This window comes from Diaphorina citri, unplaced genomic scaffold (assembly GCF_000475195.1).
Source record: "Diaphorina citri unplaced genomic scaffold, Diaci psyllid genome assembly version 1.1 scaffold502, whole genome shotgun sequence".
NCBI lineage: Eukaryota > Metazoa > Arthropoda > Insecta > Hemiptera > Psyllidae > Diaphorina > Diaphorina citri.
In genome coordinates this window covers 108,107-131,900 of record NW_007377937.1, presented here as the reverse complement: position 1 = coordinate 131,900, position 23,794 = coordinate 108,107, and the positions used below count along the sequence as shown (strand labels likewise).

The 23,794-nt window shown below is 36.7% G+C and overlaps 1 protein-coding gene across 1 annotated transcript in view; it reads left to right on the top strand.

Annotated features, from left to right (window-relative positions):
- Positions 1-23,794, top strand: part of LOC103509488 (tolloid-like protein 1) — a 45,076-nt gene that overhangs the window by 4,223 nt on the left and 17,059 nt on the right. Inside the window, exons 4-7 of the mRNA XM_008474112.3 lie at positions 13,602-13,708; positions 15,426-15,558; positions 18,992-19,222; positions 19,325-19,516. Coding sequence (XP_008472334.1) covers positions 13,602-13,708; positions 15,426-15,558; positions 18,992-19,222; positions 19,325-19,516 — 663 coding nt within the window. The remainder of the gene's footprint in view (positions 1-13,601; positions 13,709-15,425; positions 15,559-18,991; positions 19,223-19,324; positions 19,517-23,794) is intronic.

Genomic DNA, 23,794 nt, shown 5'->3' with positions numbered 1-23,794 from the left:
TCTTTCTGTATATCTCCTTCTCTCTTTCTATATACCTATCTCTCTCTCCCTCATATTTCTCTCGTCTCCTCCCTCTCTCACACATTTTTTTTGTGTCTCTGCCTCACTCTTACTCCTTCTCTTTCTCACATCGTAGGTACATAGGTACTGATTTTCTTTAATCACGATCGAATAAACTATAGGCTGAAAAATTCCCGGAGGGACGGACCCAGCTTGTTTTTTGTGTCTCTGCCTCACTCTTACTCCTTCTCTTTCTCACATCCTCTCTCTCTCTCTCTCTCTTTCTGTCGCTCTCCCTCTCTCATTTCATTTTTCTCTCGATCAATCGTTCTCAAATAATTTTCCCCCTTACCTCTCGCTCTCACTCTAACCTCCCATTTCCTCTTTCTGTGCCCGACGTGAAACGCTCAGCGTATCACGTCAACCACGACGCAAAAAACACGTCGCTAGGAAACCGTACCTTAAACCTCCCACTCCCTCTTTCTCCATCCTTTTCTACCTTGCTTTTCCTCATTCTATCTCTCTCTTTAGGTACCAGTATCTCCAACTCTCTCTCTCTCTTTTGTTTCACTTTAAAAAAGTGATTCCCAAATCTTTCGGTCTCGCGGTACTTATAGGTACACCCTTTTACAAAGGTGCACGAAGTGTGTGCTTTGTAAATTATTAGTTAAATATCTACTGTATTATACATAGGTATCTACTGCATACCTACATAAAGGTACATAACTTAGGTATATAAGTAATTGAAATTAGAAGTGATTTTTTTTTCTACCTCCCATTTCCTCTTTCTCCATCCTTTTCTACCTTGCTTTTCCTCATTCTATCTCTCTCTTTAGGTACCAGTATCTCCAACTCTCTTTCTCTCTCTTTTGTTTCACTTTAAAACAGTGATTCCCAAATCTTTCGGTCTCGCAGCACTTATAGGTACACCCTTTTACAAAGGTGCACGAAGTGTGTGCTTTGTAAATTATTAGTTAATATCTACTGTATTATACATAGGTACCTACTGCATACCTACATAAAGGTACATAACTTAGGTATATAAGTAATTGAAATTAGAAGTGATTTTTTTTTCTGTAGGTTTTGAAGAAAAACCTTCAGAATTATGTAAGAATGAAATTATGAACTTTTCAAGGTAGGTACTTCAAGATGATGATTTTGAGCACACATTTCACTGAAAACAAACTTCTACCTCTGTCATGATTCACTGTATCTTTAAACAATCTTTGATTCCCCATGTGACTTCCAATTGTCCATGTAAAGATTCGTAGAAGCTTAACCCATCTAGCCCCTACACCTAAACCTCAGATTGGGCTTTTTGTGTGTGGGGTTAAGCTGTGAAGTTGTCTATGTAATAAGGATAAGATAGGATCTAATCTATAAAGAAACGAGTTTGTTTTCTTTTTCTGGAATTGGTTTTATTATCTCACAAGGTCATATTTTTAATTGCCGTCTTTTCGGTGGACAATTCGAACAGATTACAACTACTAGTGGACTGATAACTGAGACAGGAAGTCAATTCGCAAACTCGTTGTATAATAAAGTTTATAAATATAAATTTATTTAAAGTAATAAATTCATGTTCACATGTAACCATAAAACAAGTTATGCCTACACAACACATACCTAGGTATTAGGTAGGTAGGTACACGGTACCTATATTGGCTTGAATTTTTGTCAAATGTACATGATAGTACCTACAAGCCTGCAAGATACATAGTTACATAGATACCTATAATTTTCCTATAATTACTAGGTAACTAGGTATCTACCTACATAAGTAGGTAATCCTGGTATAGGTATGTACATGATTTTTTCCATTGTTTTTATACAATAGCTACAAACTTATATCTTTACTATACCTTAGGACCTTAGGTACTATCAGTTTGTTACAGGTCATTCCCTTTTACATTTTATGATAACCGAGGATGTAGGAGGTACATTTTACATTCCGTAGGTATGTGTACCTATGGCAATATGGAATGACGTCATTTACGCTGTCACTTGAATTAACAACCAGGACCTAGGCACAAGAGAATGCTATGACATTCACAGGCATAATAAATTACATTTTAGCTACCTACTAACACGAGATGTGAGGTCAATTGATGTGGAAATTAAATTAGACAGAGCATCCTGTCGTTGTTCATCCTGCCTGAATGAGACTAAGAAGTCCCTTTACCCCAGCAGTCTAAACAGTCGATAATTTAAGACCGGTTTTAGCGTCACCTATGTTAAGCAAGGCCAATAAATGGATGGGTGACTTAAATATTATAATGGTAGTTATTAGGAAACAATAAAAGGAATAAAGGGAGAACGGGCTCTAGTCTTGATTTTAAATCATCACATGAAAGTAAAATTAAAACAAAAATAATAATAAACTGAATATTAGACAAATTAGGTAGGTACATAGGTACTGATTTTCTTTAACGAATAAACTACGGGCTAAAAAAATTCAGGAGGGACGGACCCAGCTTGTTAGCCTTAGGTCTCCTAGATTGTAAGAGGTTTGCATCATTTTCATAGGTTCGGATTTTCAGGTTGCATCGTGCGACAACGCTTTTAATGTGCGGCAGGCCTCATTCGATACGTTCAACCCGATACTAACTAGAAATATCTCCTTTTCTATAGGTATGCTTGTTCAGAATAATAATAAACTGAATATTAGACAAATTAGGTAGGTACATAGGTACTGATTTTCTTTAACGAATAAACTACGGGCTAAAAAAATCCAGGAGGGACGGACCCAGCTTGTTAGCCTTAGGTCTCCTAGATTGTCAGAGGTTTGCATCATTTTCATAGGTTCGGATTTTCAGGTTGCATCGTGCGACAACGCTTTTAATGTGCGGCAGGCCTTATTCGATACGTCCAACCCGATTCTAACTAGAAATATCTCGATTGTAAGAGGTTTGCATCATTTTCATAGGTTCGGATTTTCAGGTTGCATCGTGCGACAACGCTTTTAATGTGCGGCAGGCCTTATTTGATACGTCCAACCCGATTCTAACTAGAAATATCTTACTAGAAATATCTCCTTTTCTATAGGTATGCTTGTTCAATACCTAAAGTTGAAAACAAATTGATACAATCAACAAAAGACGGCAAAATACGGTCGTAAACATCATTAAGACATCGTTCTTTGCTTTTTCCCTTAAAGTTGAAAACAAATTGATACAATCAACAAAAGACGGCAAAATACGGTCGTAAACATCATTAAGACATCGTTCTTTGCTTTTTCCCTGCATACGGGGTCGGCGTTTATCATCATTCTTGTTAGAGTAGTATTAGAGCCGAGGCTGACATTTTGGTTCTGGCCCAAATATGTATTTTACGATTGGATCCCTAATCACTAGTCTGACCTCAATCCTCACTATTTGGTGAAAATGTCTCGGTGTTTCCTGTATGATTGAAATTAGTCTTGGTGACTAGGTTTTAATATCCGTAATGACTTATTATAGATTATAGAGAATCTATATCTTATCTTTTTCGTCTAATACAATCAAAATGGAAGATATGTAGGTACTACTCCATGCTGGGCGGGTATGTACCAGGGCTGATGATCTTTCTTTCCGTGTCCATGAGAAAGGATTGGTGCCTATCTCACAGTGATTGTACACAAAACCTGAACTCCTTGTATGTCCTAGGTGATCTAGACTGATGATAGCAGGGTAAGGTCTCCCTTTTAGGAAACTTTTATTAGCGTGAATTACGACCCTTCGTAGAAACTTAACCCATCCCTTAGGGCTGTTTGCCCGTACACCTAAGTATCGGAGTGGGCTTTTTGTGTCAAACACAAAAAGCCCAAAACTCTTTGAATCTTTTCTGTACTTCATTGACTCAATTTTTTCGTAGGCAATTGGAACTTCAAAACTCTCACTTTTAAATCTCTCTGATACTGCTTCCTACTTGTCATGCGGAAATGAGTTTAGTTCAGCAAGTCATAAAAGCAACTGTGACTTCCGACCACTCCTGATTTTAGAGTGGGATTAGTAGAAGTGATGTTGAGTCATTGAACATTGAGAGGTTAACCAAGAACAAAGTGCAATGTTGAGGTACCCAAACATGAATTTTGAACATGTATAAAATTCAAGGATCTTGGTTGTGTAGGTAACTCTTTCCGTAATTGATATCCAGTCCATCCATGATTTGATATCCAGTTCATCCATGATTTATTGATTAACTATTTATTGATCATGATTGGTTGACCAAGACCACTCGTTGATTCTTGAAACGATAAAGGGACTGTACCTATTCAAGCTTAAAACCAAGCAACCCATGAGGAACATTCTTGACTCATGTGAACAATTTTATAAAAATGACTAAGATGTGTATGATTATGAATGACTCAAGTTCTATGATAAGTGAATGAGTATATTTATTGAATAATCCAAATCAATAATTTATTCCATTTGTGTAGTTTTAGAAGTTCAAACTGGTTTCTGATGTTAGGACATTCTATCACATTCTTCAAAAGTTTATAACTCAAGATCAGGATGTGTGTGTGTACCAAGTGTATTTTATCTAGTTTAGGAGCCACGTGCCTAATATTCCACATTCTTCAAAAGTTTATAACTCAAGATCAGGATGTGTGTGTGTACCAAGTGTATTTTATCTAGTTTAGGAGCCACGTGCCTAATAACTTCTTGCATTTGACCCTGATGTCATGAGAGCGCGTGTGAAGACTCGAACTTTCCATCCAGGAATTCATCCGTTTGAACTTAATCTGCAATGACCTTCCCAATGTATCACTGCTGGAAATCGAACCCCGGTCTCCCAGCTCTAAATTCAATGGTAGCCAATTGAACCAACTAGGATTCATCTACTTTGTTTAAAGGGAATCTGTAATTCTTGACCAGGATATATTGTATTTATTGTCAATTCAATATCCTAATATTTTATCCTACCCGTTCTCAAATCCGAAGATACTAAATGCTAGTTTAATACCTAAGTGAAGAGGTAACTTCTCAAATAAGTAGTTAAAAGAGTCAAAGGAAGTGGAGTACTTCCAGTCAAGTTAGTCAGCTAGCTGTTGGATAATATCGCAGAAAAAAGGTTCAGATGTTGTCCAGTCCCAAGCTCCCAAGTGAGTTCCTGAGGAGGCCAAAGCTTACTTACTTTCTGTATCCGTGAGATAGGTAGTCCAAAGCTAAAACCTGTCTGTGAGTTGCAGGCAACAGGTGACCCTATTTGAACTTTCTTCCAAGTCTTCTTACGTTGCCTTTGGTCATAACATGAATTACAAATACATATGTACATAGGTATACTTACTCGTACATACTGAAGTACATGAATTGTATCTAGAACCATGTAAGTATCCAATTGGTAGGTCGACACAAGACACAAGTGTTCTAACCACTATAAACCGCTCACGCGCAAATACGGAAGTGATTGATTGAGATCAAACCAAATAAGTAGATTGAACTTCTTGTTTGACGTAGAAATGTAGTGAACCAACTACGAATCAAATGTAGAATTTAGATTGATTCTAGACAGGAACCTATACCTACCTACATATGTACTTCCTTTAACTGAAGCAAATAGGTACCTTCCTTTAACTGAGCAAGTACCTACAGATAATCCATAAAATGTCCAAATACGTAAGACCTTGTTTAGAATGTGGGGTAAAGCGACTTTTCAGTCTTATCCTAGGAGGATAAATAAGGTATATTCCATTGTACAGACTGAATTGAAGACGTACCTACTCGTATATAAAAGCAAGTAGACTTAACTACTGATGATGATAATGAGGATGATCATTTTACCAAGCAAGTACTCACATAATCTTGAAAAATAAAAACAAACCAAGTATAGTATGGCCTCCGAGAACATCACTCGCTGATTATTAGATAACTATTGTGTTTTTCACATTACGTCATGACCAATCAGAAATATTCTCTAATCTAGAACCAATCTATGAATCAGACAACAAGGAAGATTTTTTTTTTTTTTTTTCAACTAGGAATATAATGAAGATCCCTATAGCCAGAAGTGTATGAGTATTTATTTGTGTAAGTGAAGACAAGGATAAACTAAATTAATTCGTCACACCCATTACCATCCATTACATCTTTAGTCGTGTCAGTTTTTATTGGTTCCAGAATCAGGTGGGTTTTCCTTCTCCTACACATTACATTGATATATTTATTTATGTTTGGCCTTGATACACAGGTACCTCTACTACCTCTCTCAGACAGCATGAATAATATTCCACTGTAGTGGCTACACTATATCAGGTTCCCCCACTATCTCTACTTATGCTATACCAACTTTTTTACTCAAATCATGTGTTCAGGTTCCTATGTTGAATAGTTTTAGTTGAGATCCAGTACAAGTTCTCTGCAGCTGATTTTCGTACCGTGCTAAATTAGTTCGAAAGTATTTATTAATCGTTACGATAGCAGTTGTAATTTCATTGTTGACATTTTGTATTTGTTCGAAAGTTTTTACCGCCACTTCATTTGCGGAGCAAAAGTTCGAAATAGTTCATCTGTCAGTTGAATTTTCTCCCAATATTTAGGATTTTGAATTTTTATTACTGTGTGAACTTTTTTCTTCGAATTTTGTTGAACCTATTTGTGATTTTTCATTTGTTGACAAGAGAGTGATAAGGCATTAAAACAGTTGGACGTGGAAGATAAGGGGATCTATTGGAAACTTCATCAGTCTCATCACTGAAAAGGATTTTCAGATAAGAAGTCAAGAACATTTGATGCACTTTTATCCAAAGTTGATCTCAGGTAGGCATGTATATCTTGTCTTATTATTTTTTGACAATTTTATTTCTTCATTATCCCATTCAAACACCTAACTGAGAGTTGGGACATATGGAAATATGATCTTTAAGGTTTTCAACCACAGTTTGCTTATTTGAACTTTTATTTATGTAGAGCTGGGTCCATTTCATATCAGGAAGGTTTACGGTATTGCAGAAATTGGGCCCTGATTTGTTCAATGCTGAAAGTAAAAATGAAATGATTCATGATTTTCATTGTGTTACCTACTGTGAGGTACGGTAGATAGATAGGTACCTATTTGTCATTCAGTCACAGTACAGTGACAGCAGAGGAAGTGTTGAAAATCATTGAACAATTTGCTGACAGTTCATATACTTGATGATATTGTACCAGATTTACTTAACTGGAAAGAGAAACTTCTTTCAATTATGTACACAAACCACTTAAACAGGTAATCTATGAGAGATTTCTAAATACTAAATAGGTACTTTAGTACTGAATACTATAGTTCAGGGGTGCACAAACTCAAGGTGACCGCGGGCCGCATCCTAAATTTTTGAAAAATAGGTTCTAGATCAAATTCAGAAAAATAATAATAAAAATCCTCTTAACACATTTTTATTTTCTTCAGCATTTTTTTTTTTTTACTTTTTTCCCTCAAAATTGATTTTTCCTTGAAAATCGAAATGAGCTCGCGCCCCGCACAAAAGGAGTTGGCGGGCCGCATGCGGCCCGCAGTTTGTGCACAACAATAAATGTCTCACTGTACTCGTACTTATGAGGCTCGTTTACTGATAAGGCTGGATAAGGGATTCCTGAGATAACTCTAATACCTAGTGCTTGATACGTAGTGTGTGCAGATATTGGTCTCATATTTAAAGGTACGGTTTCCTAGCGACGTGTTTTCTGCGCAGCGCGGAACCGAACACGTCGGCAGGAGCGTGAAATATATTGCGCTGCGTGAAAGTGTTTTCCAACAAAACGTTTTCGCCCGACGTAGTTGTTCGTTTTTAGTTTTTGTGAGACAGTTCAGAGAAATGGAGGCCATTTGCAGGAAAAGAAAGTTGATGGCGATTTTTGCCGGAGGGGACTTCCTGAGACGGACTTGACCATAGTCCCATTCAGGTACCCTCAAAAGAGCCAGTGTTATTGTCTGTGGCTTGACAGGGCTGGTTTTCAGAGTTTACCTGGGCAATAATGTCGCCCTTTGTTTGTAATGTCTTGTATTTGTTTACATTGAAGTATAGGCAATTAAGAGTATACAATTCTAAACAGATGAATAGGAGTTGCACTTAATTACATATGTAGATGTTTCTAAAATTTAGAAGAATGTCAGAGAAATACCTATTCTAGCAGTTGTTTCTACTAATGATGTTTTACTGATACAGAATCACACCTGACTCCTAACAAGACTAGAGACGTCATAAAAAATGTTGCAGGTGGAAAACAAACATGTTGTGAACTATTTAGTTTTGTTGCACGCACCAGCTTTGGGTTCTTTATTGTTCTCAATCATGAAGGCACATAATAGGTACTTACATTAGATAACATAGTGCGACTTACGATTTATGTGGTGACTATCCATGTAAACAGACGTGGAAGATAAGGGGATCTATTGGAAACTTCATCAGTCTCATCACTGAAAAGGATTTTCAGATAAGAAGTCAAGAACATTTGATGTACTTTTATCCAAAGTTGATCTCAGGTAGGCATGTATATGTATCTTGTCTTATTATTTTTTGACAATTTTATTTCTTCATTATCCCATTCAAACACCTAACTGAGAGTTGGGACATATGGAAATATGATCTTTAAGGTTTTCAACCACAGTTTGCTTATTTGAACTTTTATTTATGTAGAGCTGGGTCCATTTCATATCAGGAAGGTTTACGGTATTGCAGAAATTGGGCCCTGATTTGTTCAATGCTGAAAGTAAAAATGAAATGATTCATGATTTTCATTTTCAACCACAGTTTGCTTATTTGAACTTTTATTTATGTAGAGCTGGGTCCATTTCATATCAGGAAGGTTTACGGTATTGCAGAAATTGAGCCCTGATTTGTTCAATGCTGAAAGTAAAAATGAAATGATTCATGATTTTGATAAGATAATCTTGTGGAAAACAATAACAACATACAGAGCTCTTGAGATTTGTGGAGATAAGCAACGTCGAATGTGGCGCATAACTGGACCGGCGACCATGAGGAAATGAGCTGCTGGAAACCAAGGATCTAAATTCTTATTGAACAGAATAGTAGATGGTAAATATTACATTGTTCTTCAGAGATGGGGGGAAAAAGTTTCTGTTATCTTCTAGACATGAAACTAGGAACGCATATTATTTATGTACGTCAATCCGATGAAGCTTTCCTTTGAAGGAACTTAATTCAAGCGTTCTTCAAGTTTTTTTTACCAAGATAAGAACACTTCGTCATCTGATGTTGACGTATCACTTGAATAGAAGAAATAGGAGCCGAGGCATCTCCACTAATATTAGAGGATGTGCTGCCAAAACGCCTTGAGTTTAGAAAATTCATTTGAAAACAACAAAAAGATGAATACAAGGAATTGACGTAACTTTCTGGGGGGTAATACGGTTAGGTGGAATAAAAGGAACTTTTTGGAAGCGCATTTGTCAACTTTCAAAAACAGATAATCTTGTGGAAAACAATAACAACATACAGAGCTCTTGAGATTTGTGGAGATAAGCAACGTCGAATGTGGCGCATAACTGGACCAGTGACCATGAGGAAATGAGCTGCTGGAAGCTGGAAACCAAGGATCCTAATTCTTATTGAGTAGATTAGTAGATGGCGAAGCTTACATTGTTCTTTAGAGATGGGAGGAAGGATTCTCTTTTCTATTAGACATGTAACTATTAACGCCTATACAACAACCCTATGAAGCTTTCCTTTGCAGGAACTTAATTCAAGCACTCTTCACGTTTTTAACCAAGACAAGAACACTTCGTCATTTAGTGCTGACGTATCAAGCCACAGAATTCTTCAGAGTGGCATAGTTACAAACATCGGACCAAGTACCCAGAACTCAAAGACACAACATAATCTGCAGTCAATTTCAGACATGCGATATGCACTGTGAATACACTCATCAAAACAAACTGAAGAAAATACTTCCAACTTGTTAGTGACGTAGGGACATACGTATTATCATGCGAACTTCTCCTAGCTGAGATAGGTTGGAAACTCGGATAGAATTCTTGTTCTGAGAATTAATTGCTATTTACCTAATTACCTCATTTCTACCACGAATATTCGACTGTGAGCAATACTGGTAAATGGATATACATAGTACCATTAGCAACTATCTAACGTAACCATCGATTACCGATCAGGTAGGATAGGCACTGTAGGTAGTTCGGGACCCTTCTAATACTTTTGGAAAAAGACTGTGCAAAAACATTGAACCGATATAGACGGCTCTTCTCTCATAAATGAGGTGATTGTCAAAAAAAAGACGTAATATCATTTTACGATTCTGTGTTATCAAGCACGGTTATTTCTGGATTATTCGCGTCCGTCCAATATGTACGAAGGGACATACGTATTATCATGCGAACTTCTCCTAGCTGAGATAGGTTGGAAACTCGGATAGAATTCTTGTTCTGAGAATTAATTTCTATTTACCTCATTTCTACCACGAATGTTCGACTGTGAGCAATACTGGCAAATGGATACATACATAAGTAGGTAAACATTTGCAACTTTGTACTTATGTATGTAACTAACGATTACCGATCAGGTAGGATAGGTACTGTAGGTAGTTCAGGACGCTGCTAACACTTTTGGAAAAAGACTGTCCGAAGACATTGAACCGATAAAGATGGCTCTTCGCTCATAAATGAGGTGATTGTCAAAAAAGACGTCATATTATTTTACGATTCTGTGTTATCAAGTGTTATTTCTGGATTTTTCGCGTCCGTCCATTATGATTTATCCAGAACTTACCGAAAACCACCAAAACAATACATTACGTACTATGTAATAATAATACGTAGGTACTAATGATTTGTTATTTCCAGATAGGTATATTGTGTTTGTGTGTTTTACCCTGGATTTGTAATGGGAATTAGGTAGCACCTATTTACGAACATTATTATCATATTCATCTTACAAGCACCTCATCCTCAACAGCTTTTGTTAATGATGATGTAACCCAAAACAATGCTTACATAATTCAACCCATGTCAGAGAAGTTCGTTGTCGACATTTGGCCTTTTCAACTTTCCTTATTTACTTTCCTAAATTTCTGTTCTTACAAAATCTTCTTCCTTGCTCTAAAAAGTTGAATAATTTGTAAGCAAATATGAAATCTTGATACATTCTAATAATCTAATAGTTTGGCATTTATATCCATGTAGGTATGCACTAAGATTTGCAATTTTTTGCATTTTTATTAGCTGTGGCACGCCAAACCGAGGAACTTTGTCGCGTTTAGAATTTTGGTTCCAGAGATTTCTCCTATCAGATAATATAAGGAGAGTTATCATTATCACATAATATTTATTCCTGACAAGCGCTGATCCAAATTTCAAAGTCTGAACTTTCAAGTTGGTCCTTTCCCAGTGAAAGTTCAAGGGTCGAATTCATGTGAAAAATTTCCAGTGATTACCCTCACTGTGTTATTTTTTCACCGAGCGATTTATCACATAGTTATTCCTGACACGCGCCGATCCACATTTCAAAGTCTGAACTTTCAAGTTGGTCCTTTCCCAGTGAAAGTTCAACGATCAAATTCATCTGAAAAATTTCCAGTGATTACCCCACTTTGTTATTTTTTCACCGTTCCAGAACTTACCTACAACCACCAAAACAATACATTACGTACCAATAATGATTTGTTATTCCCAGATATTTTGTGTTTGTGTGTTTTACCCCGCATTTGTAATAGGGAACTAGGTACCTATTTACGAACATTATTATCTTATTCATCTTACAAACACCTCATCCTCAACAGTTCCGCTTTTGTTTTGTTTATGATGATGTAACCGAAAACAATGTTTACACAATTCAACCCATGTCAGAGAAGTTCGTTGTCGACATTTGGCGATTTGGCCCTTTCAACTTTCCTTTATGTACCTACTCCTGAATTCATGTTCTTACAATATATTTTTCCTTGCTCTTAAAAGTTGAATAATTTGTAAACAAATATGAAATCTTGATAGGTAATATTTATAACGGTTTGGCATTTATACCTATCTAGGTCCTCAGGTCTGCAATTTTTTTGCATTTTCATAGGCTGTGGTACGGCAAATCGGGGAACTTTGTCACACTTAAAACTCTGTTTCCGGAAATTTCTCTTATCAGATAATATAACGCGATTTATCACATAGTTATTCCTGACACGCGCCGATCCACATTTCAAAGTCTGAACTTTCAAGTTGGTCCTTTCCCAGTGAAAGTTCAAGGATCAAATTCATCTGAAAAATTTCCAGTGATTACCCCCACTTTGTTATTTTTTCACCGGGCCCATTTGTTATTTTGTTAAGTCTCGTCTGTTCCAACTCCTGGCGAGTACTTTGATCGATTTGAAAGTTGAAAGTGCGATGTCACGGACACTTACGAGATGATTCCATTGAAATTTCCGTTGATGTTGTTTTGTACAAAGTGTAAAGTCACTTACAAGGTTGTTTACATTAGGTTTAGTTTGTCTACTACTCGTAGCTTGTAGAAGACGATAGTTATTATTGTTATGTACCTCGCTCACCATAAGTAAAGTTTTAGGTATTTTGGAATAATACTTTTTTAGGCACAGTAATGTATTCATTACCTAATATACTTATCTGACTTATGTACATAGTTCCATGTGTACATAGTGTATCTACATTTACATACGTATGATATTAGTTTGGCACTCTTACAAAGTAGACCATTGAAATTTCCGTTGATGTTGTTTTGTACAAAGTGTAAAGTCACTTACAAGGTTGTTTACATTAGGTTTAGTTTGTCTACTACTCATAGCTTGTAAAAGACGATAGTTATTATTGTTATGTACCTCGCTCACCATAAGTAAAGTTTTAGGTATTTTGGAATAATACTTCTTTAGGCACAGTAATGTATTCATTAGACCTAATATACTTATCTGGCTTATGTACATAGTTCCATGTGTACATAGTGTATCTACATTTACATAGGTACGTATGATATTAGTTTGGCACTCTTACAAAGTAGGTTTTGGTACTCTTTACTCATTATAACTATTCAGAGAGATTTAGGTACTTTTCCAGTGGAATATTACCTACACTTTTTTAAGTATCCAATAAAAATTGTATCTACGCTAGCAGGGATTAACTGAAAGCAATAAATACCTTCGGTTTCATTCACATTACCTAAATTTTCATTTTCCAAGACTTCAACTAAGTAGGTACCTACATTTCTATATTTAGACTGATTGAATACCTAAAATTACAATTACCTATACTACTACCTACATAGTCCATTATTAGTACTAAGATTGAATGAAAAGTTTTCTACTGAGGCTCGGTTTTATACCTCCTTTTGCTCAGTTTACCTTCGGCGAGGAGGTGAATTCTCTCGGACTGCAATATGATTATGATTCTATTATGCATTACGCCAGGAACACATTCTCCAAGGTAAGAAAATGCAGGATCACTCAGTGAAAGAACCCGAATCTTATGATCGCCTGGTATCTAGATAATTATGCAATGTGCTTCACAAGAAGGAAACAAACAGGTTGGATGGAGGGAACTGTAACTGCAGCGAAGGTCTTATCGTTCCTGAAGCGAAGAGAGAAGGATGACAGGATTACCTTGTTACAGTATAGTTGGTATAGGAATTCTCCAAAGTGGAGATCAATATGTTGACATGCCACATTCCCTGATTTCAGGTCAGGACTACAACTTCAATAAACTAACGGAGGAGGAGGTGAATTCTCTCGGACTGCAATATGATTATGATTCTATTATGCATTACGCCAGGAACACATTCTCCAAGGTAAGAAAATGCAAGATCACTCAGTGAAAGAACCCGAATCTTATGATCGCCTGGTATCTAGATAATTATGCAATGTGCTACACAAGAAGTAAACAAACAGGTTGGAGGGAACTGTGACTGCAGCGAAGGTCTTATCGTTCCTGAAGCGAAGAGAGAAGGATGACAGGATTATACATATTGTTACAGTTTGGATACTCCTGACATGTAGGAATGTCCTCATGAATAGTCTAGTAGTGTTTTTGATAAGAACTCCGGGGATTCTTGTGTCTCAAAAGCTACAAATATTACAAATACCTAGCTAACTGCATTACAAGTGATACAGGACTTTGTATCACAAGAGGGTAGGTAACATACCTACTTTGACATCCGTTTGGTCACTAATGAAAACTCAACAAGTAAAAATAATAGGTACCTACATAGATATAGACGTTATAAACTTGTGACTATCTGGAGATCAAGGACGGTTACTGGCACAAGTCAAAACTTATAGGTGAGATATTATCAGCTTTCAAATCTATGTTTTGGAGGTGCAACATTGGACTTTACGGGTCTGTGTTGTATATCATGTCTATCTCGGTATTCCGTAGTGCCTCTCATCAGATGGGCGAGAAGAGACACAATACTTTCCAATTGGGTGCTGGGCCAATACGAGAACACCAGAAAGCAAACCGTTGAACCATTTGTATGTCACTCGTACGAGTGCACAGTGACTATCTGGAGATCAAGGACGGTTACTGGCACAAGTCAAAACTTATAGGTGAGATATTATCAGCTTTCAAATCTATGTTTTGGAGATGCAACATTGGACTTTACGGGTCTGTGTTGTATATCATGTCTATCTCGGTATTCCGTAGTGTCTCTCATCAGATGGGCGAGAAGAGACACAATACTTTCGAATTGGGTGCTGGGCCAATACGAGAACACCAGAAAGCAAACCGTTGAACCATTTGTATGTCACTCGTACAAGTGCACTTGATGGTTTTCATTCAATCCGGAAATTTCTACATGATTAACAAATGGCTTATTTGATTTCATGGGCTTCAACTTTATATTTCAGGTCGGTACTGCGGCAAAGGTAAACTGGAAGACCCTATCGTCTCCACTGGAAGTAGAATGCTCATCAGTTATGTGACGTCACCAAACCAAATAGGACATAGAGGATTCTCAGTCAATTATGAAGGTAAGAAGATAACATTCCCTAACAAACATGTTGCAAACTTTCTAGGACAGGATTGGAGAAAGCCAACCGTTCCAAGAACGAACCTTATCTGTCTAGTTGTTCGCTCCGGGCGGAATCAAACCCGCGATTCGGTCTAAACAATTTCATTTGATTGGTAATTTGGTATTTATCAGTATGTACCTGTATCTAATTAGCCTGGATTATTAATACTAACTTATAAACGTTCTATACTTTGCATATTCACAGCGGTGTGTGGAGGGGAATGGAGTCTCACAGACACACCTACTGGTCATCTGGAGTCACCTAACTATCCTGAGGATTATCAAAGTAACAAGGAATGCGTCTGGAAACTCGAGGCACCAGCTGAAGGACTTTGTATCACAAGAGGGTAGGTAACATACCTACTTTGACATCCGTTTGGTCACTAATGAAAACTCAACAAGTAAAAATAATAGATAGGTACCTACATACATAGATAGACGTTATAAAATAAAGTATCTACCTATCCTTAGTAATCCAATAAAATTCGTGTTCCAGGGTTCCTATTTAGACACTATTCAGCCCATAGACTATCAAAGGAGAGGCACAAACAAGAGACCTGAGATTGGACAACGTATCAAACTTAGTGAAGGAGACATAGCTCAAACCAACCTACTGTACAAATGTGCCCGTAAGTTGAACCTTATATTTTTATTTCACTAGAATGCTTTAGTTAAGTTAACAAACAAATGTAACTTTAGAATTGGGTAGGTATAGAAACCTCGAATACCCAATTCTGACATTTTTATAAACCCAGAGAATAACCGACTCGACTGTAAATATTCTTATGAGACCGTATGGCAATGGCATAAGATTGTAGGTATCTAATATACATAATCTTATATAAAGAGTAAGTATACCTACATAGGTAGGCGCGTAGGCTTAATAAGCGAGGTGCAGCATTATTCGCACATCCAAATGCATATAATACCAAGGCTCATATACACAATACGTCATTTCTACTGGAAATCTGCAAAGAATTTTTTCCTCCGGTTTTAATATTAAATTTTTCTCCTTTCATCTTCGAGACACATGCAAGCTCAAAGAATATAGGTAATACGTCTATATTGAACATACAGGGTGTTTAAAAAAAGTTGCCACCCCTGAAAACTCGAGAACAGTTTGGAATTCGGAAAAATCCTAAAACACGTATTTCTTTATTTTTAAGGGGAACCTATTTTAAGGGGATCTGAATTTTTCGGCACTCTCAGGGGCGGCCCCAGGTATTGAACATACAGGGTGTTTAAAAAAAGTTGCCACCCCTGAAAACTCGAGAACAGTTTGGAATTCGGAAAAATCCTAAAACACGTATATCTTTATTTTTAAGGGGAACCTATTTTAAGGGGATCTGAATTTTTCGGCACTCTCAGGGGCGGCCCTAGAGGGGTCAACTTTAAAATCTTAAATAGGAACCCCCTACTCGTGATACATCATATCAAAAGTCTTAAAGAACGTAGTACTTTGGTAAAAGTTTGAGCTCGATCCGACAACCAGGGCCGGAGTTATGGCCTTTTAAAATTTTCATTTTTCCATGTTCTCTCGCCAATAGGGGGAGCACCAAAAATGGGAAATTCATATCGATTAGTGATTTGTACTAATGATCCATATTGAAATTTAGTCTCAAAAATAATATTTTGAAACATCCATTTTCACCCCCGGAGGCCATCAGGGCCGAAAGTCTAAATTTCATTTTTGGGTCTGTATTTCAATATGAATCATTAGTGGGACCTATTTGAAGAACAAATCACCAATCAATATGAATTTCCCATTTTTTGTGCTCCCCCTATTAGCAAGGGAATTTTCATTTTTCCATGTTCTCTCGCCAATAGGGGGAGCACCAAAAATGGGAAATTCATATCGATTAGTGATTTGTACTATTGATCCATATTGAAATTTAGTCTCAAAAATAAAATTTTGAAACATCCATTTTCACCCCCGGAGGCCATCAGGGCCGAAAGTTAATCTTCTTAGAACTATCTACAGACTTGAGAATTGCAGTAGTTCAGTGATGGTCCCTAAAGTTGTGATCTCTTCTGGACATAAAGTAATAATCTTCTTAGAACTATCTACAGACTTGAGAATTGCAGTAGTTCAGTGATGGTCCCTAAAGTTGTGATCTCTTCTGGACATAAAGTAAAGAATAAATCTCCATATTCACACTCATACTTATGTCTTCTGATTGTCATCTTATTTCAGTATGCGGTGGACACCTGCAGGCGCAGGATTACAAGCGTCACCTCTATTCACACGCACGATATGGACATGATAACTACGGGAAATCCATGGACTGTGATTGGACAATAGAAGCAGAGCCAGGGAAGAATGTTCATCTGACATTCCTGACATTTGACATTGAGAGTAACAAGGATTGTGAATATGACTATGTAGAGGTTTATAGTGGTCTGGACTCTAGTGTATCCCAGGCCTCGTATGGCCGCTTCTGTGGTACCACGGTAAGTAATCGACAGCCTGGTCGAGCCAGTCCAGTAGACGTAGACTAGTCACTAGGTAGCTAGGTACAGTGCTAGACTGCTAGAGGATGGTATAATTTAAATTGTAGGTCAGCCTGGTCGAGCCAGTCCAGTAGACGTAGACTAGTCACTAGGTAGCTAGGTACAGTGCTAGAGGATGGTATAATTTAAATTGTAGGTTTTCTAAACTAAAGACATGTGGGTATTACAGGTGCAGACTTTCATCGAATGGGTGAACACAGGTACAACTTACCTATGTACATTGTGCCTTCTGTGCCCTACAGTGCCTACAAGTGTACATTGTGCCCACAACAACATTTTACAACTTTATCTTCTATTGCTTTTGAAGTAATATATTAAAGGTTTTGTAAAAACAAAAGTAAGATATTTGCAAAAACTGACGATACTAATCCAATTGCGTAGCCTGGTCGAGCCAGTCCAGTAGACGTAGACTAGTCACTAGGTAGCTAGGTACAGTGCTAGAGGATGGTATAATTTAAATTGTAGGTCTTCTAATCTAAAGACATGTGGGTATTACAGGTGCAGACTTTCATCGAATGAGTGAACATAGGTACAACTTACCTATGTAAGTACATTGTGCCTTCTGTGCCCTACAGTGCCTCCAAGTGTACATTGTGCCCACAACAACATTTTACAACTTTATCTTCTATTGCTTTTGAAGTAATATATGAAAGGTTTTGTAAAAACAAAAGTAAGATATTTGCAAAAACTGACGATACTAATCCAATTGCAAGTATTGTATATTTGTTTATGTTGTGTGCTTGGAGCTCCTTTTCAATTCTGTGGGATATTTGTATGTCAGAATGAACACTTTGTATGTATTAGGTATGACTGTACTGTATCTTTTTCTTCCTTCGAAATTTCCCTTCTCTCGTCTCTTTTTCCTTCAATTTCATTCTGTTTCCTTTCCACATAACCCCCTGTTTCCATAAAATCTCCTGTTCTCTTCCCTACTTCCTTCTCTACTCTTATTTTCTTCTATATTCTCAAGATATACATTGATACGTTTTGCTTTTGTTTTTGTTCCTTCGCCATGAAATCTGTGTATATTACTGGTGAAGTTTGTGTATTGTATATTTGTTTATGTTGTGTGCTTGGAGCTCCTTTTCAATTCTGTGGGATATTTGTATGTCAGAATGAACACTTTGTATGTAGGTATGGCTTCACGAGTAGCTGCCATCTGTACGTCTCGGTCTTTTCAAATCTTAAATGCTCGTTTCTTATCCACTTATCCTTCATCTTTTCTTCTTCAATCTTGTCTTTCCCTATTTTTTACTAACCACGCCTAGCTTCTTCAATTGCTTATGCTTTTCTCATACTTAGGTACGTGTACATAAACTTCTGCTAATCAAGTCCACCGCGTTAATCACTACTGCACTGAGGATGGCACTAACATTTCCCCTACTCTCAGAAACACTAACCTTCCCCTCTTCCCTTTTCTCATACTTAGGTACGTGTACATAAACTTCTGCTAATCAAGTCCACCGCGTTAATCACTACTGCACTGAGGATGGCACTAACAGTTCCCCTACTTTCAGAAACACTAACCTCCCCCTCCTCACTTTCCTACAGGATGTGGCCGAACATTCCAGGAGAGCAGTGGTTCATTTGCCTCCCCCTCCTACCCTACTAATGCCGCCATCTTGCCGGATAGTGGTGAAAGGTGTGAATGGAGAATTACCGCAACTCATGGGGAGAGAATTGTGCTGAATATTACAGAGCTGGATATATTCAAGTCAGATAACTGCCGCAGTGACTATCTGGAGATCAAGGACGGTTACTGGCACAAGTCAAAACTTATAGGTGAGATATAATCAGCTTTCCCAATTGCAACTTTCCATCGATTTCAGAATCCCACGGACATCATCTCAATAAGTGAAGGACTCCTGGTTCGATTCCGCTCAGATGACACGGTGGTAGGCAAAGGATTTTCAGCATCGTACATTGCCATCGACACTCAGGGTAGCAAGGAGTTTTCGGAAATTGATGATGACGATGAAGATGAAGATAATACAGACCTGATCGACACTCAGGGTAGCAAGGAGTTTTCGGAAATTGATGATGACGATGAAGATGAAGATAATACAGACCTAAACAGTAGAAGGTAAACTGGTAAAGTGACCTGACGAGGTGGAATGACTTGACCAGGAGGATTTATCTAAAAAGTAAAAAAAGAGGCAAATAGAACTTTAGTGTTCTGAATAAGTACAACTAGGTATCTAAATAGATTTCTTTTTACATCAGTCGACGCTAATTCACTTTGTTTTTCCTTTTAAAAAAGCTTTTAATGACAACCGCGATTTCTTATTTCAATATCACATGTTGCTACTTCTTACATTAGAGAAAAGGCTGTGAGGTATTTCTTACATTAGTTATTGCAAGTTCAAATGGAATAGGTAGTCAGTTCTTATTAATAGACGACAGCAAGTTACGGCTTTCTTCTGTCGTTAAAAGTTAGACTAAATAGGTTTCTGTGTGATATTTAACAAGGGTGTGGAAAGCTTTAAGTCACGTAGGTAGGTATCATTGTACCTACAACATTATCTTTACGTCTCAAATTGAAAAGAAAAAGAAGAAGAAGAAGGGGGAAAAAAAAAAACAAATTAGGTACGAAAATTTTGAAAAAAGTTCATTCATTGAGCTAAGCTAACTTTATCCTAAGAACGGAACATTGTAAAGAGATATAAGAACTTGGATTTTTTTTTTATTGTTTGCGTATTTGTTGTTACCTTCTTCTAATTACCTATTAGTACCGAAATACGTACCTACGACGACAGCAAGTTACGGCTTTCTTCTGTCGTTAAAAGTTAGACTAAATAGGTTTCTGTGTGATATTTAACAAGGGTGTGGAAAGCTTTAAGTCACGTAGGTAGGTATCATTGTACCTACAACATTATCTTTACGTCTCAAATTGAAAAGAAAAAGAAGAAGAAGAAGGGGGAAAAAAAAAAACAAATTAGGTACGAAAATTTTGAAAAAAGTTCATTCATTGAGCTAAGCTAACTTTATCCTAAGAACGGAACATTGTAAAGAGATATAAGAACTTGGACGCCCAACCATCCTGACTATTATCCGAGTAAGCGGGAGTGTATCTGGCACTTCACTACGACCCCGGGACATCGTATCAAACTGGTAAGCAGATAAACTAATGTGCACCATTGCACATATCATTATCCAAAAACATCGAAAACAGAGATCCATTAACTGAAAGCATTATTTCGGGGTCCAAAAACTGATTAACTGATAAGCTAGTTTTCCTTTTGTTTACCAATTTTTATCAATTCAATATCAATAATGTACAGGTAGGTAAATGGAGAGAACGCTATATTGTTCACCTAGGTACGACCATTTCTTTACTTTCCCTTACTTTTGAAAAAAGTTCATTCATTGAGCTAAGCTAACTTTATCCTAAGAACGGAACATTGTAAAGAGATATAAGAACTTGGATTTTTTTTATTTTTATTGTTTGCGTATTTGTTGTTACCTTCTTCTAATTACCTATTAGTACCGAAATACGTACCTACTATCTACCTGTTTATCTTACCACCTAATGTGCACCTTTCCTCCTCTTAATTTTCTTACATTCTCAATTCCAGTTGCTAGTTGGAAGTGTGAGTTACCTATTTGGTTATGTCCTACCTTGGCATGGCATAGACAGTGATAGCACCCTGTATTACATATGAGGAAATGCACCTCGTCTAGCCTTCAGCTTTCTCCACCTTCACCTGATAAAAAATAATAACTAGAAGCTTTTTACTTTTTATTATTATTGTTATTGTTTTGTTTATTTCATAATAAATTTTATTATGAATCCGAGTTTTTCCTTTAGGAGAATATGAGAGATGAAAAGGTTCTATCTTTTTCTTCCTTCGAAATTTCCCTTCTCTCGTCTCTTTTTCCTTCAATTTCATTCTGTTTCCTTTCCACATAACCCCCTGTTTCCTTATAATCTCCTCCCTACTTCCCTCTCTACTCTTATTTTCTTCTATATTCTCAAGATATACATTGATACGTTTTGCTTTTGTTTTTGTTACTTCGCCATGAAATCTGTGTATATTACTGGTGAAGTGAAAGAAATTAGATTCTTACACATGTATTCTTCTTGATTCTCCTTTTCTTTGTATCTAGTCATTACTGATGATGCCCTCACCGGCGAAATATGTCTAATACGATACAATACCAACCATACACCACATCACACCTATCCCTTATCCTCTAATTCAATCCTAGATACCAAAAGGCACTTGAGACTAGTTGAGAGGCTACAAAAATTCAATCTGAACTCTGACTTTATATACAAACCGGATCTGATGTGATGACAAGCGTTTCAAGTTCTACTTTTGCAGCTTTTGTTTTCACTTCATGAGTTTTCTCGTATTACTTGTTTGTTTTTAATTCTAATAGAGAAAACATACACCTACTTATTATTCAGGTGCAGATTTTGATATACATTTGTAATACTATGTGTGTTTGTTTGTCTGTATAAACTTTTGTTTCATACACTCGTCTCAAGTAGATTAAAATTATACCGGGATTTGAAATTTATGATGAAAACGGTGTAGTGCGATGGGGCTTTACCAAGTCTAAACTTTTGTTTCATACACTCGTCTCAAGTAGATTAAAATTATACCGGGATTTGAAATTTATGATGAAAACGGTGTAGTGCGATGGGATTATCTGGGGATTAAATTAATCCAGGATCTCTGTACACTTCATCTATAGCTATTATTATCTATCAATACAAAGTTTAATCCTATTAAACTAAAACCTGAAAATAATCGACTTCAAAGTGTTATCTAAAAAGTAAAAAAAGAGGCAAATAGAACTTTAGTGTTCTGAATAAGTACAACTAGGTATCTAAATAGATTTCTTTTTACATCAATCGACGCTAATTCACTTTGTTTTTCCTTTTAAAAAAGCTTTTAATGACAACCGCGATTTCTTATTTCAATATCACATGTTGCTACTTCTTACATTAGAGAAAAGGCTGTGAGGTATTTCTTACATTAGTTATTGCAAGTTCAAATGGAATAGGTAGTCAGTTCTTATTAATAGACGACAGCAAGTTACGGCTTTCTTCTGTCGTTAAAAGTTAGACTAAATAGGTTTCTGTGTGATATTTAACAAGGGTGTGGAAAGCTTTAAGTCACGTAGGTAGGTATCATTGTACCTACAACATTATCTTTACGTCTCAAATTGAAAAGAAAAAGAAGAAGAAGAAGGGGAAAAAAAAACAAATTAGGTACGAAAATTTTGAAAAAAGTTCATTCATTGAGCTAAGCTAACTTTATCCTAAGAACGGAACATTGTAAAGAGATATAAGAACTTGGATTTTTTTTTTATTGTTTGCGTATTTGGTTGTTACCTTCTTCCTTCTTCTAATTACCTATTAGTACCGAAATACGTACCTACTATCTACCTGTTTATCTTACCACCTAATGTGCACCTTTCCTCCTCTTAATTTTCTTACATTCTCAATTCCAGTTGCTAGTTGGAAGTGTGAGTTACCTATTTGGTTATGTCCTACCTTGGCATGGCATAGACAGTGATAGCACCCTGTATTACATATGAGGAAATGCACCTCGTCTAGCCTTCAGCTTTCTCCACCTTCACCTGATAAAAAATAATAACTAGAAGTTTTTTACTTTTTATTATTATTGTTTTGTTTATTTCATAATAAATTTTATTATGAATCCGAGTTTTTCCTTTAGGAGAATATGAGAGATGAAAAGGTTCTATCTTTTTCTTCCTTCGAAATTTCCCTTCTCTCGTCTCTTTTTCCTTCAATTTCATTCTGTTTCCTTTCCACATAACCCCCTGTTTCCTTATAATCTCCTCCCTACTTCCCTCTCTACTCTTATTTTCTTCTATATTCTCAAGATATACATTGATACGTTTTGCTTTTGTTTTTGTTCCTTCGCCATGAAATCTGTGTATATTACTGGTGAAGTGTGTGTATTGTATATATTTGTTTATGTTGTGTGCTTGGAGATCCTTTTCAATTCTGTGGGATATTTTGTATGTCAGAATGAACACTTTGTATGTAGGTATGGCTGTACGAGTAGCTGCCATCTGTACGTCTCGGTCTTTTCAAATCTTAAATGATCGTTTCTTATCCACTTATCCTTCATCTTTTCTTCTTCAATCTTGTCTTTCCCTATTTTTTCCTTACTAACCACGCTAGCTTCTTCAATTGCTTATGCTTTTCTCATTGACTTGACCAGGAGGATGAAAGGAGCTGAGTAAAATGACACCAAGGGACCTGTGAAGGGAGCCTGTTGATTGTCAATGATGGCATTGATATCTTTTTATAGACGAGTGATGAATTTTACTGAATTCAGGAGGATGAAAGGAGCTGAGTAAAATGACACCAAG